Source organism: Peromyscus leucopus, chromosome 20, assembly GCF_004664715.2.
Source record: "Peromyscus leucopus breed LL Stock chromosome 20, UCI_PerLeu_2.1, whole genome shotgun sequence".
In the NCBI taxonomy this organism is placed as follows: Eukaryota; Metazoa; Chordata; class Mammalia; order Rodentia; family Cricetidae; genus Peromyscus; species Peromyscus leucopus.
In genome coordinates this window covers 18,906,134-18,921,465 of record NC_051080.1, presented here as the reverse complement: position 1 = coordinate 18,921,465, position 15,332 = coordinate 18,906,134, and the positions used below count along the sequence as shown (strand labels likewise).

Here is a 15,332-nt window from a genome sequence, read left to right as displayed (position 1 = left end):
GGGGAAGATGGGGCTCAGTTCTGGGCTTGTAGACCTGCCTGTACACCCCGCCCCACCCTGCCCCTGCACTACTCTGTGAGGGGTCCAGAAAGAAACACAGACCCACAAGCTGCCAAAGGGCAACACCAGCCTCTCAACCTATGCGGCTTCATAGGCGGCAGGGCTATCAATCACACAAAAGGAGGACTTCCCTCGGGCGGGCGGACTCATTATCACGGACTCTACTGCAAAGACACCAGGAAGGCAGCGCAGAACCTCAGGCAGGGCCAGGAGCCCCACCACCACCACCACCACCACCACAGGTACCACAGCCTGAAGGGAAGCTGTCCAGCCCTAAGATCGCCCACCCCCGCTGCAGGAGGATAGGATAAAAATCTAAGCAGTTTTCTCCCTGGCCATCCTGAAGGCTGTGTCCCTGAGGTCCCTCACGCCATGAATCTCTGTCCCAGAGCTCTGGCAAGGTAAAGAGAGGCTAGAATTGTCAGGCCCCAGCTAATTAATGCTCTCTCCACACCGCCTTACCTGCCCAACCAACATCTCCAGGCTCTTCCACTTAGGTCTTAGGCCATGATGTATCTCAGCCCCGCCCATCAGAAGGCCACCCTGGGAGGGTGAGTTGCTTAATCTGATGTTCTACCCTGTGGCAGGGCCACCAAAGGGAAGACCAGCCCTGCTTGGTCTACAGGAAGGCCACACCAGCACTTTGGCCCACAGCAGCGTATATGGTGGCTTAAATCCATCCCTCCCCCACCAGCCAACCTGGTCTATAGGGACGCAGCATGTCCCGGGAAGACAGAGATGAGGGAGATAGCAGGAGGAAGGTGGCAAGTCTGTTTCCGGGGGATGGGGCGGGGTGGTCAGCAGCACTTGGAAAGTCCCTGCACTCCCTGCCAGAGGTGAAATCACCCCCAGAAGACTTTGGTCCCCTCCCGGAAGGTGTTCAGCCAGCCCTCAGTTCCTGCTTCAACCTGTGTCCCCCAGGCTGGGAGGGATGACTTCTGATGCTTCTCAGGTCACCCTACACTGGAAGTCTTTCCTGGCTCACCCCTACTGCAGGTAGTCAGGGCCCCTGCTGTAAGGGCTCTGTGTCAACTCAGAGGAAGGTGGACTGGAGGGCTGAGATAAATTAAGGGGGTTGTGAAGAGTCAACTGAATGGGCGGGACTAGCTAGAGGGCGGCTCTAGAACCTCCCTCAGATGAGAAACCGAGATCTAGAGAAGCCAAGGGTACCCCAAATCCAGGCCCAGCCACGTCTGAGAGTGTATCATCAAGCACATACTGAACCTACACCCAGGTCCCAGGCTGGCTTGCTGGACCTACTTTTCTTCCTGTTAAAGCTGGCCTCAGATTTGCTGGAGCAGAGCCAAGACAAGCAGGGCCATCTCCGCATCCTCCAGGAGCATTGCATCTCTGTCCCCAGGACTCAAGCAAAAGCTAGCCCCCAAGTTGTTGAGGAAGCCTTTGCTCGGGGACCAGGGACTCCTGGTCCACAGGTCTTGCAACCAACTGCTCTAGTTGGATTCTTCACCCTATATAAAATTCATAAGTTATAAAATGTAATGAATGTGGGAGGCAACAGTGTTGGTCAGATGCTAGAGGCAGCATGGACCTCAGAGTCATACAAACCTGGGTTCAAATCCAGCCTCAGAGACCCAGACCTGAGACACACCTGGCCCTGATGGCCCCACCCTCACATTCCTATGCCAGAGGTGGCTTGGTTTAGCCCTGTGCCAGTAGCCAGGGAGCACAGAGACGCAAGAGCAGACTCCAGACAGGCTGTGCATGCCAGGACCACAGGACAGGTCCTTCTGGAAATGTGAACCCTGGGGCTTGTGTTCTCTGTCTGGAGTCAACAAGACAGCTGGTCCATTCTCATTCTGAAGACTATTGTTTGAGACAGGCCTCGGTATGAAACCCGGGCTGGCTTTAAACTCATGATCCTCCTGCCTCAGCCTTGTGTGCCAGGATAAGAGGTGTGCAGCCCCAAAAGGACTTTTAAAATCTGTTTTACCCCCCAATGGCCTGCTACTGGGAGGAATCTGGACTCCCACCTGTCCTGCTCCTTCCAGGGACCAGGCCACATGTAGCAGCTTCATCTGGGTTTGGTGGCGGCCTTCCGAGCACAGAGAGACCAGGAAGCCCAATGGGAGAGGGTTCTGGAAGGTGATGGAAGCCCTTAAGTATCACCTGATAGGATTCCCAGGGATTCTGGCTTTTCTTCCACTTATGTGCTATGTGCATGCCTGGGTGATCACCATGGTTCCCAGCCCCGCTCCAGCCCTTGGAAGGCTTGACAACCTATAGCTGTAGTACTGGCTAGTTTTTATATCAACTTGATACAGGCTAGGGTCATCCAAGAAAAGGAAATCTTTATTGAGAAATACCTCCCTAAGACTGACCTGTAGGCAAGTCTGTGAGGTGGTCCCTTGATTAAGGATTGATAAGGGAGGGCCTATCCCACAGGGAGCGGTCTGTAAGAAAGCTGCAAGAAAGCAGGCTGAGCAAGCCAGGAGGAGCAAGTCAGGAAGCAGCACTCTTCCACGGCTTCTGCTTCAGTTCCTGAGTACGGTTCTTGCCTCAATGGTTTTCTTCCATAGATGGATCTGGGATATGTAAGCCAAACAAACCCTTTCCCCCCCAAGTTGCTTGTGGTGATGGTGTTTACCACAGCCACATCAAGCCTAACTAAGATAGCTACCATGGCCACGCAGGGGCCACTGCACTCCGGCATCTCCTGCTCCCAGTCTCAGGCATGGTTGCAGCGTACCTGCATTGGCGCAGTCATTCAGCCACACCCCTAACTGCTTACACTGTGGGCCCAGAGCCCTGGATTGCCTGGTATCATGCTTACATCCACTTGGATGCCTCCAGGACCAGGAAGCTGTCTCCGGGACAGCAGCAAGGTTGGCCTAAGCCTGGGGATCCATACTCAAGGGCAAGGTGACTCTAGGTGGGTAGGGGGCTGGGGGGAGGGGCAGGCTGAGCTAGAAGACAAGGAAAGAGAGGGAAGCCTGGAGTGCACCTGTACCCACCCCCACCCATCGGCCAGCCTGAGGGGAGGCCCCCAGCCCCACACCAAGGAGAGAGGACAAACGGCCGTTTTGTCCTTGGCCAGCGGGCGGCCTGTACTACACAATGACCCTTTCATCAGGCTGAGGGAGCCCTGGGCCGGGGTTTCATCTGACAAGGGAGGGCGCCAGCCTCTTGTCCCCCTGGGAGGGGAGCTGAGCCCTATCCCAGCCGGGACTCAGGACTGTGCAAAATGGAGGTCTCCAGGGAGCCTGCTGGAGCTGCTTCACCTGCCTGGGAGATGGAGAGGTTAGTGGGCTGGCTATGGGCTGCACAAAGGGGCCCTGCTCTGGGCACATCCCCCCGACCCTCTGCGGACAGGCAGCCTGGGTCTAAAATACCAGTATCCATCTCAGCCTCTCTGCCACTACCATGCTCAGAACACTGGCTCAAACCCCAGCAGGGCACCCACATCCACCAGGATACCTGCAGCAACATAACCCTGGTCCACGTGCTCCTCCAGGCCAGCCTGAGGCTTGGAGGGAGGCTCTGCAGGAGAGTTCGAGGGTAGAGCGGCAGAGGCGGGAAGCATCGTTTCTAGACATCTCCCTTCATCTCCCTTCGTGGTAATCACCTGCCTCACTGCACTGGTGACAGCTGGCTGTGCCACCTCCCCCTCTGGGATGGATCACGGCAGGGAGAGCCAGCCATGTGGGGGCTAGAGCCAGGAGGGCAAGATGATGACCCGGGGCCTGGGGGACCTCATCTCTCAGGACACCAGTGCTGTGTCTGCTTCTCCATCTCCATGGGGACCCGTGGGAGGATGTGCTTGACAGCCATGTTCTCTGATTCAGGAGTCTCTACTGGGATCTTCCTTAGTTTGGCCCAAACTCTTCGACCTTTAAAAATCCTGTTTAGATCCACCTGCAGAATGCCCTCTAATACACCCAAAGAGCACACCATCCCCCCTGAATGACCGCTCCCTCTACAACTCCCTCGGTGTCACTAGAGGCCAATCCCACCCCCTTCCTGCTACCCAAGAGCCACCTGTCTCCTGAACTATCCCTTACATCAGGATCTGCACTGAACATGGGCCCTGAATCTTCTCAGAGTGCTCCAGGCTGCCCTGTGAGGTTTTCGTGACCTCCATAGAGTCTCCCTGAGCAGAGGCATTAGCTAGGGTCAGGATACAGCCAGGCAGGGAGAGGTAGCGCTGGGATGAAAACCCAGATTTGGCATGCCTCATGGTCTCCAGGACGCCGAGGAAACCAGGTTAGAAAGGGTCCCACACTCTCCCCAGCTTTCCCCACAGCCAAAGCCCTCTGCACACACAGGGGCTGGGAAAAGTCCACCCCAGCCTGTACCTCACTCCCCTCTCAGCTGCTGAGTCTTACCATACCACAGTGGGTTTGGGGTAGTTTTCTGTGGTTCCGGGGGCTCCAGCTGGCAGGTTTCCTGGGAGTTACGCTTGCCCTCGGGTGTTCCAGCTCTTACCCTGTGGTGCCAATAGTGTGTCATATGCTTTCAAACCCAGAGACAACTGGGTCTGACCTGAGACTTCTTTCCCCTGTGCCCGGTGAGGAGACCTGAGCCCAGACAGACATCACCCTCTAGGTGACCTGTCCATGTTGGAGTCCTATGACCCACACTGCCCCCCCGGACTGTGATGCCACAGGAGCAGCCTGATTCAGCGCCCATCTCACCAAGGGTCATGCCTACAGGGCTTTTAGGACTGTGGTCAGCACCACCGGCAAAGCCACAACAGGAGCCAGGAAGAGGCCTGACGGGGCCTGGGGAGGACAGTGGTGAGCACCCTCTGCACCCCCAAGCCAGGTGGTCGGTGAGTAACCATCCTGTCACCCATGACTCACTCGGCTCCCCAGAGCAGGCGGTTACCATGACAGGCTATACCGGAAGACATGGGGGGGGGGTCATCACAGACAACTACCACATCTAGGACAGGGAGGCCAAGAACGGAAGGGACCTGCCCTTACAGTAGCCCAGGCTGGTTCTGGCTCCAGGCTGGGGCCTGGCCCTGACACCAGCTGACCCAGCACTCCAAACCCTGCTTGTGGCCTCACCTCCCATTTGCCTTCCCTTGGTCCCTTGTGGTTTCCCCACTTGGCCCCCACTCTCCAGCATGGGTAGAGGTGGTCAGAGCTACTCTCCCAGCTGGGTCGCCCTTGGAGTCTGATGGGAGCTCAGGGCCCTTCCAGGCCAGCACACCCGTCCAACATGATCAGCAGCAGGGGCCCAGGCATGTGTCTGGGATTCACTGTGTTCGGATGATAGCCCAGCATGGGGAGCTGGGAGAACAGCCCAGTTGAAAGGGGCAGGATCAACTGTTGGCCGGTGTCTGTGATCCCAGCAATGGGATGCCTTCTGGAAAGTTCTCTGGAACAGAACACAGCCTCCACTCGGGGCCCCTCCTCGCTGTGGCATCCTCTGGGACATTCCTGTAGTGCTAGGAGGAGGGTGTCTCACACTGACCCCTACCACCTTCCGGTTAGCAGAGTTCTTCTGCACTGACCATCTAACCAAGTTCTGCCACAGGGGTGCCTGAACCGTGGTGGGCTAATGCACCATGCTTTCATTCTAATTGTAGAGGCCCGTTCCCTCCCAGGCATCTTAGGCAGCCAACCCTGTGATACCCAGCAAGGTGAGGAAGGTCCAGCATCACAATCGTGGGCTCTCTCTTTCTCTTTCCCAGGAACAAGGCTTATGAAAGGCCGAACCAGCGCTTTCTCCCCCATCTTTCATAGCTGAACACCAGGCAGGACTAGTGACGAGGAAGGGACCTGGTCTGCCTTACCACCCTCCCATCCCGCCCCCCACCGCACCCCCAGCTACCACCACTCATGCTGGCCCCAGCTCTGGCCTGGACACATGTGAAAAGCTGTTCCCTTGAAAGAATTTCAGCCCCCAGAGCTGGCACCGTAGTCAGGGACAAACCTATGTGGGTACAGATGGTGGAGGTCACCACAAAGCTGGAGTGGGCCCTCCAGGAGAAAGCTGGGGGCCTCAAAGGTACACTGGCTACCGTCTGCCAGAGAGCCCAGCAATTGCTGTGCAGTAAATCGCTCTTACCATCCTCTCTCTCCTCTCAGACCCAGCTCCTGGCTTCCACCCCTGGACACCTCCCCAGGAACACCAAACCTCAGCAGCTAGCTTCCCCAAATGATCTCTCAGAGTTAACTCAGCAGGGCTGAAGACTGAGATGGCCAGGATCTGGGGAAGGGGAGGTCTCAGGAGCCCCAGAAGCAGGAGCCTTGGAGTCCTTGGCGGATCCATTTCAAGGAAGGACATCAGAAGCGGGATTCTTTTGGCCAGGTCCCCACTGATCAGGCGGTGCCTACGGGCCCAGCGCCCTGCCCCGGGAGGCCTGCTACTCCCCACCCCAGGCGATGCCTCCGCAGCCAGGGCTGCCGCCGGGCTTGGAGCGCTCCCTCTGCCCGGACCTTGTAATTATGTTCCACAGCCGGGGAAACCGCGGGCCTCGCAGCATCTGGCTGCGGTTGCGAACTTTTGTTTCAAGATGCGCGACTATTTATAGAAGGAAAACTGGTAGGATAGTAATTTCCTAGGAGCTGGAGGAGAAATTGGCCGCGTCTTTATTAAACGGGGTGGGGGCGGGGCAATTTATCAGGACTGTGGCCGCGGGGCGGGGAGGGGGTGGTGCAGGGAGCGGGAAGGCGGCCGCCGCCTCTGGCCGCGTTAGGCGACCCCGGACGTGGCCCGCGTGTTAAGGAGGGGGCGGGGGAGGGGAGGAGAGGGAGAGGGAGCGCTGGCTCTGAGGTTTAATCAGTAGCATCCAGCTTCAATTCCCCCAAACGGCGGTTCCATAAATCAAACTTCTTTTTAAATCGGAGGCCAGAGCATATGCGTCCCATTAGGAATCGGGCGAAGCCACCGCTGTGAGGACGCGCCCCCTCGGCTCGCAGGGCCGCCTTGGGCCCTGCCCCGAGCTTCCCGTAGCCTGGTGGGCGCTGCCCAACCCCTCGCTCGTGCGCCCTGCTCTGCGCACTCCCTGGGCCTTGATACCTGGGAGCTCCGCAGCCTGAGCGCGCACAGTGCGCGCGCCCTCCTCGCCTCCAGGAGGGGCATCTAGCAGAACAGGGGTCAAGGCCTCCAGGAGCGGCAGGGTGGCGCGAGTGACCAGAGACTTCGGGGAACAACCTCGGCGCGCTATCTGGTGGGGCGCAGCATGCACGTGTCTGCCAGTGTGTGTGTGCTGGGAAGCAGATGTGTGCGTGTAGCTCTCCTTAGTATGGCACGCCACATGGGTTAATATGGCCTAGGGAGAAGGTCTTCCGCTGCTCCAGGATCCTGCTGGGACGCGAAGGAAATCTTCACGCCCACTGGTTAGCTGCGACCCTTGCGCTCGGTGCACGGAGCCTAATCTGCAAGAGCTGTCTGGCCGCTCTACAGCCACCTTTTTTCTCTGACCCCAAAGCTAAAATTGCTCCTTGCCACAGCTGCCCCCCAGGTGTTCTACATCGGCGGCTGAGGCCAGCAAAGTGACCCAAAGGTCCCCAGCTTCTGTGTACGCAGGGCACCCAGCGGCGCACCCCGGGACCCTCTGGCCACCTCCCCCGCCCTCCCTCCTACAGCAGTAGTGGCTAGAGGCTACCCTCTCGCCCACCCCACCCGCCATCCGCGGCACTCACAGGTAGCTGCCGCTGGACAGAAGGAGAAAGATCTGCGGGCAATAGACGGAGACCAGCGCGCTGCGCGGCGACAAGAGGAGCATGATGGGCCGGCGCGCCTGGCTGGGCTGGACAGGCCCCACCCGCAGGGCTCCTGCGCCAACCGAGGCTGGGGTCTCCGCGGCCCTCCCTGATGCAGGGCAGCAGCGCTGGGCGCTAGGGGCCAGGGCTCGGGGGCCGGGGGACAGTGGTCGGCCGTGTCTCGACGCCAGGACCGCACATCGTGCTGTATCTGGGGCAGCAGCGGGAGCTGGGGCTGGAGTTCGGGGCGGGGGCCCGGCGGGGGACAGTGGGCACGCCTTAGCGGCTGTCTGGCCCTCGGTCCGTCTGTCGGTGCGAACGGGCTCTGTCGCTCACTCTGGCTCAAGTCTCCAAGTCTCCCGAAGCGCGCAGCTGCCATTGGACAGGCCGCCCCTACATCCGCCTCCTCCGCGGGCGGGGTTTTTTTTTTTTTTTCAAGGGGAGGTTGACCAGAGTGTGCAGCGGGTGCCGCCCCCAGGGTTTGCCCAAGTTGCCTTGGCCGGGATACCCTCGCCACAACCTTTGGCTAGAAACACCGCTACTGAGAGCGCATCTCCGGGAGGCACTGCGCGGAGGCGTGTGCGCCTCTTAGGGGCTGTGCTCAGCAACGTGTGCTCATGTGTGCATGCATGTGCTTGCATGTTCCTGCAGGAGCATGGGCGGTTTAGGAGTCCGCAGGTGTGTGTGCACAGATGCCCTGTGTGTGTTGCCCCTCTGCCTGCATGCAGTTTGGTTAGGGATGGCTGGGTGTGGGTCCCTCTCATTGCACCTGGGCCAGCCCTGCTCTGGGGCTACAGTCTGGTGCCTAAACCACCCCCTTTATGCACCTCTTTGGAGAAGAAGGCAGGAGAAGGCCCCCGGAGAGGGCACTCACTTCTGGCTTCTTCATCTTTTGCTCTTCTTTGAGGAGTTGGTTGGGATGGGTGCGGAGAGATTCTTCTAAAGAATCCTCTCTGTTCTAGTAAATATTTTTCAGAGCCCACAAACAGATTTTGGGTCTCATCTCCTATTTCTGCTGAGGCTGACTGTATTGGAATGTACTTATATAGAGGCATATGTCAGCTGTGAGAAGTCTCAGAACAAGGGGGGGCTGCAGGAAAGGGGGGGGGCTGTGTGTGGTACAGTCCTGGTCCTGAAGAGTGGATCCTTGGCTCCTGGGCTTGGCCAGGCCATTCCTGGGCATCCAGGAAGCAGGAACCTACCTCCCTTACCTGCAGACCTCCCTGCCCTTTCTTTGGCCCTCTGGTTCTCCTGACCACAACAGCATGAATAAGCCCAGGGCAGGGCTGGTCCTGACATCTCTGTGACCTTAGCAGCACCTTGGCCTCCTCCAGGGCAGCAGCTCCATCCGTGGGGACTTTAGGTCAGGCATGGTGACTCCCTAATGCCATTATGCTTGGAACTTACTGAGAATCCAAGGCACTTCTGGGGTTTTGAGGGCTGAATTCTGGTCCCTGCTGTTATGGGAGGTGGGCATGTGGGATGAATGCACTGGGTGGGATTTCTGGAGGCCCCGCTGCACGTACAGATGTGCAGCAGAGGCAGGTTTGGGGGCTGAGATCACAAAAGACCCCCTCCTCGGAATATGCTATCTGGGGAGTCCCCAGGGTGGCTACCACACCCTTGATCTCCTGATCATTGGTGGGAGCCACAATATTCCACCACCATGACTTAAGGTCAGGGCAGAAGCCACGAGAACTAATGCCTCAGCCACCCCAAAGGGGGTTAACATCACTCCACTCTTCAGATGACGGTGAGAGGCTGCTCTGGGGTAAGAGTGCGTAGAGGTACCTGCCAGAAGTGATGTGAGATGGCCCCCTCCAGAGAGATCTCAACCCACTTGAGATCTTCCACACCACCATCTATCCCTTTAGGTCATATGCTGGCCCAGCAGCCTTTCCTGCCTACCTAATGGAAGACACACACACACACACACACACACACACACACACACACACACACACGAGAGAGAGAGAGAGAGAGAGAGAGAGAGAGAGAGAGAGAGAGAGATTACAAAGAGGTCCGATCCTCTCCTTTGCAGGTCCCAGGGTGAGTCTCTGCCTGTCCGTCATTCCTTTGGGTCTTTGGAATTTTTTTAAAAACTCGGGGAGGGGGGATTTTCTGGAGGGAAGAGTTCTCTTCCTGGGCTCATGTGCAGAGCTGGGACCACGAAGAGGAAAGCTTGCTCAGTCCCAGAAGGTAGTGGTCACCGGCATTAGGAGCCCCCCCCCCCGCCCCAGGCTGGGCTAGAAGAGAGAGACCTATTCTCTACTCAACACTGACCACCATGCTGTGCAGAAGGAGCCAAAACCCGACTTCCAGAAGCTGAAGGAAGAGGCACAGAGATGAAACCCAGGAATCCGGGGGGACCCCCAAACTCGGGAACCCAGGTCCTGCTATCTGACACCTTTCCCCATTTGCTGGATAGGAGGCCCTTTCAGAGGTCTCTTGTTGAAGGAACGGTGCTAAGGAAGACTGGCCAGCGGTAGAAGCCAGAGCCGGTGGAGTCAGGCACCCAACTCAAAGGCCTCGGCGCCAGAGCCAGGTAGCTGGGACCAGCCTGAAGCCTTTCTCCGAAAGGGCTGGGGATCGGATCCTTTACAGGCCCAGGAGGATCATTACAGGCTATTGAGAGTCCAGGAAGCCGTGGCCTGCCCAACCCGCCCCCACCTCCAGCAGGCTCAAAGCCGGCACCCCTCACCTTCATAAACAAACACCCAGGGACACAGCCTACCTACACAAACCTACAATAAACACAACCACCAGCAGCCGCAGACACTCCCGCCCAGGACCGCAGGAATAAGGCTAGGACCGGGGACTTCCAACCTTGCCTCTGAGGCCACCAGGCTTGGTCCCTGCCCCTCTCCGGGCCTCAATTTCTTCACCTGTAAGATGGCGGAGGTGCAAAGGGCTGGGAGGGGTGCTGATCTTCAGCTACTGTTTCTACCTCTCGCCTGGAAAGCCAGTCTCCCAGGTACCGGAACCCGCCCCTCCTACAGGTCTGGTCACTGGCCTTCCCAGGGCCAAGATGAGGCTGGCCTCCCAGGCCGGGCGGCGCATAGTAGGAGCGCGGGGCGCGGCCGGGCGCAGACGCCCGCAGGTGCTCGGGGGTGGGGGTGGGAGTCCCGTCCTGGCCACCAAGAGTGACTAAGGCCCGCGAGGTGCACTGCGCTCCGTTCGGTCACACTGCCCCTCCACCCCCAATCCGGGGAGGCCGAGACAGATTCCGTCTAAAGGAGATCGCGGCTCAACAGGTAAGGACTCGGCTAGGTTCAGGAATGTGGAAATACGACTCGGAGCAGCTACGGCGGCGAGCAGCGAGTGCTGCCCGCCTGGAGCCCGCCCGGCCGCGCCAGGGGGAGCGCGGCGAGAGGGGGCCGGGCGCAGGGCCCCGGGCGGGCGGGCGGGGGCGCGGGCCCGGGACGGAGCCCGAGGCTGCTGCGCCAGCCCGCGGCCCATCCTGAGCCAGCCGGACGAGTTGTCAAGGTAATTTCAACATGTCCGGGTGATGGATAGAGACGCAGGGCCGCAGCGGGTGCGGGGCCTGCGCGCTCGCGGCGGGTGCACGCTCCGATCTCCCCCGCCCGGGATGCCCCCCGCCCCCCGGCTCGGCGCGCCCTCTGGGCGGCGAGCGCTCGGCCCGGGCTCGACGCCCAGCGCAGCCCGGGGGAGGGAAGGCGCGTCCCACCCCCGGGGCCTGGAGCCCAAACAGGTGAAAGTACGCGCCCGGCACGCTCGCCGCTACCCGCGAGCCCCGCTGCGGCCGTCCGCGGGCCGCGCTGTTGCTGCTGCGTCCTGGGCTCCGCGCCCCTCGGGAGCACTCCTGGCTCCGGGGGGATCGGATGAGTCTGCGAGGCTGAGGCGAGGGCCGGCCACACGGGCCACTCAGAAACGCCCTTCCCCCCCAACTCGGGTCCCTAGGTCTGCTGGAGGAGGCTCCCGAGGCTGCCGGCTCCCCTTCTGCCGCCCCCGCCCACAGGAATACTCACCCGAGCTTCACGTAGAGGACGCCAAAGCAGAGAAACACGTAAAAGATCCACTTTCGAAAGTTTCTGTGCATGATCCAGGGAGGGGGGCTGCGCCATAGACAGCTGCGGCCGGAGGGGACGCGCGGGCGGGCAGGGGCCAGGGGGCTGTGGGAGGACCACGCTCAGCCGGCGCTTCGGCTCGGACGGCGGGCGACGCGCGGGCACCCGGCACGCGTTGCCACCATGGTGAGCCCAGGGCGCCGCAGCCGCCCCGTGCGCCCGGGGGAGTGACCCGGGCCGGGAACCGGGACCTCGGAGCCCAGCGGAGTGACCGTGGGGCTCTGCGAGCGCAGGCCGGGGCCGAGCGCAGCGGGCGGGTGGGTGGGCGGGCGCTGCCTCCACTGGGCTCAGCCGCCTGGGGCCGTGCGCGCCTCGCGGTGCGCCGCGGCGGCCAATGTGTCCGCACTTGTCCGCCTCCCCAGGTGACTCGCGGCCCCGGCAAGCGAGCTGCGAGCAGGCGAGCGCGCCCCAGGTAGGAGGATCCGCCTCCCGCCCGCCCTCCTCGCTCACAGCGCGCTCTCGCGCGCGCGCTCCCTGGCTCTCCCCTCCCTTTTCTCCTCCCTCCCCCGTGACACACGAACGCATCTAACCCCGCGGGCCCCCCCCCCGCCCCAGGCCAGCTCCCTTCCGATCGCCCTCCCAGGACTGCGTGGGAAGGGGGGAGGGAAGGGGAGAGTGCGGCTCTGAAGAGACACCTGCGCTCCTCTGAACCAGTGAGGGTGGGGGTAGGGGCGGGGGCTAAGAAACTCGCGCAGGGCCTGGTGGTCACTTGGTTTCCAGTTTCTAGTCGAAGAGGGAGAGACCACCCACCACCATCTCCTTTCTAAGGGCAGACATCCTCCCCCTAGACATTACTCACATGGGGGCTTCCAGGGCCACACCCCCCGGATCAGGCATCGCTGCCTGCCCAGCAAACTCCGGTGAACAATCAACACCCCGGCACTGTAGAGCTTGGGACTTAAAGACTGGTAGGCACACTAGCCTGCCCACTATTAAGAGTGGCGCCCTGACAGAGACTCAGAGAAGAGTATCAGACGGCGTCCCTGGAGAGTCCCAGTCTGAGGATTCTCTGTCTCACTCTTCAGGGTTGTCTGATGCGGGTCTCGGATCCGATTCATGTTGATCAGCCGGAGTGGGAAGTTAGACTAGCCTCGGTGCCTGGCACATCCTGTGTGGGTCTGGCTTGATTCTCTCCTGGACAGGTGGGTGCCAGGGACCCTGCCTGCCAAAGCTAGGTCTGTCCTATCTCAGCGGACCAGCTAGTAATCAAATACCTGCTGGGGGGCCCAAACCAGGTTTCCAAGTGTCCGGGACAGCATCAAATGGAGCCATTATGATAAGGGAAAAGACTCGGCAGAGAGCGCTCAGTCTTTAAGGACTAGCCAGTACCCAGCCAGTTGCCTGGTGTGGAAATAAGGAGGGGTATGAGGGGGTTCTGTCCTCAGGCCTACATAGCCCAGCTCGGCCAGGAACCTCGAGCTCAGAAGCTATCTTCCCAGCCCCTAATCTCCTTTTAATCTCTCCAAATCCTCCGAACTGTTGCCATGACCTGGGAAGAGCCACTCCTGGGCCCCAGGTTCAGAGGCCAGCAGGTGCAGCTGTGCAGAACGTTTTGGGTTGGAAGACCCTGTAGAAAGGAGACTTTGGACATCACGAGCAGGGAAACTGAGGCACAGACATAAAACAGCAGTATCAGTCCCACACCGCAGTCTCCTGAAACCAAGAACTCTGGACGTCGCACAACTTCGTGGGCAGGGAGCTGAGCTGGGCCGGATGGCGGGAGCGAGCACAACTACCCGGGATCTTAGCAGGCGGATGCTGCCACCCCGTGGCGACAGGGAGCGACGCTTGCAGCCGGAGCTGGACTTGATGTGCTTAGGGGTTCCCCACCATGTCCGGGAATCTGGGGATCACTCCACCCATCGCCGCCAACAGCCTCAGTCTTGGAGTCGGTTAGTGAGACAAAGTCGGTTAGTGAGACAAAGTCAGTTAGTGCAGCGGCGGTGGTGGAGGGGGAGCTGGAATAGCGAGATCATCCCCACACGTCCTCCATTTGGGGCTTTGGGATTCCCACCCCACCTCCAACTGAGTCAGATCCGGAGGCCTAAGGGTTGGTCTGGAATTCTCCAAGAGGGATGTGGCCGAGAAAAGTGGGTGCTTCTGTTGGTTGATGGGATCCGACCTGCTTTTATGCCTTAGTTTCCTTAAAACATAATGCAGGGTTGCTAAACATAGAGCGGAGAGTCTGCAGCACAGCGTTGTGCTGCCCCCTGTCGGCAGCAGGTGGGAAGCGACATCGCCTAGGCTTTCTAGGGGGCCTGTAACCACCCACCATTTGACCTTGCTGTTTAAAAAAGATATGGTTAAGGTTTGGTTCCAAGATCCCCGCCACAACTATTTGTGGGACAAGGTGGAGACTAACTTTTGTGGTCGGGGGGAGCTTCTCTCCATAGGGTTAGGTTGGGATTGTTATGAAGAAGACCTAAGTCTCCAGAGCCAGAACAGCTCGAGGGCCTGGTTATCTGTGGGTTCAGCCAGGCTGAGCTATCCTTGCTTGTATGACTTCAGGCAACATTTTCAACATCTTCAGCCTGGAAATACTCCTCTTCCTCTTCTTCCTCCTCCTCCTCTTCATTCCTATGTTCCATGGTGTTATTCTGATGTGTCCACCTCCAAATGAGTAAACAGTGATGGGTGGATGCATGTCTGGATGAATGGGTATGTGGGTAGATGATGCATGAGTAGATGTATGCATACATGAATGCATGGACGGATGTATGGAGAGGTAGGTGCATGGATGGGTACATGGATGCATGGGTAGGTGGATAGGAGTGATGGACGATGCTTGCATTCATAAATGGATGGTGTCTTATGTGGGGTTTCCATCGTTGTGATAAAACACCATAACCAAAAATCATCTTGGCAAAGTTTATTTCAGCTTACAGTAGCACATCACAGTCAATCATGGAAGGAAATCAGGGCAGGAATTCAAGGCAGGAAAGAGGTAGGAACTGAAGCAGAAGGGTGCTTGCTCCCCTTGGCTTGCTCTGCCTGCTTTCTTATAGCACCCAGGACCACCAGCCCAGGAGTGTACAGGCACTGCCCTTGGTCAGCTGGGTCCTCCAATAGCAATCATCCACCAAGAAAAGGCTCCATCAGCTTGCCCACAGGCCAGTCTGGTGGGGGGCATTTTCTCCACTGAAGTTCCCTCTTCCAAAATGACTCTAACTTGTGTCAAGCTAGCATAAATAAGCCAGCACAGTTGGACCCTTTTCAGCTTGACACAAAAACACATCACTGTTTGGCTAGAATTTTCCCTTTCTCATGTCCCTAAGGTGGCATAATATTAACGCCACAATATAAAACACTCCAACTTTGTTTTTGTATCTGTTTGAGACAGAGTCTCTTTATGTAGCCCTGGCTGGTCTTGATCTCACAGAGATCTACCTGCCTCTACATTCTGAGTGTTGGGATTAAAGGTGTGCACCACCATGGCTGGTAAACATTCTAATTCTGAAAGGTTCCATGGTCCTTAAAAATTCAAACATGTTACAAGTTCAGTCTCTTT

The 15,332-nt window shown here is 58.8% G+C and overlaps 1 protein-coding gene across 2 annotated transcripts in view; it reads right to left on the bottom strand.

The window, feature by feature from the left end:
• Wnt7b (Wnt family member 7B) overlaps positions 1-12,055 on the bottom strand; it is a 46,589-nt gene extending 34,534 nt beyond the window's left edge. Inside the window, exon 1 of one of the 2 annotated variants that reach the window (XM_028878141.2) lies at positions 11,726-12,055. In XM_028878141.2, coding sequence (XP_028733974.1) covers positions 11,726-11,796 — 71 coding nt within the window. In that variant the 5' untranslated portion in view covers positions 11,797-12,055. Of the gene's footprint in view, positions 1-7,676; positions 8,086-11,725 lie in introns of those variants that run through there. The other variant, XM_028878140.2, reaches the window with a different exon arrangement.
• Between the last annotated feature and the right edge of the window lie 3,277 nt (positions 12,056-15,332).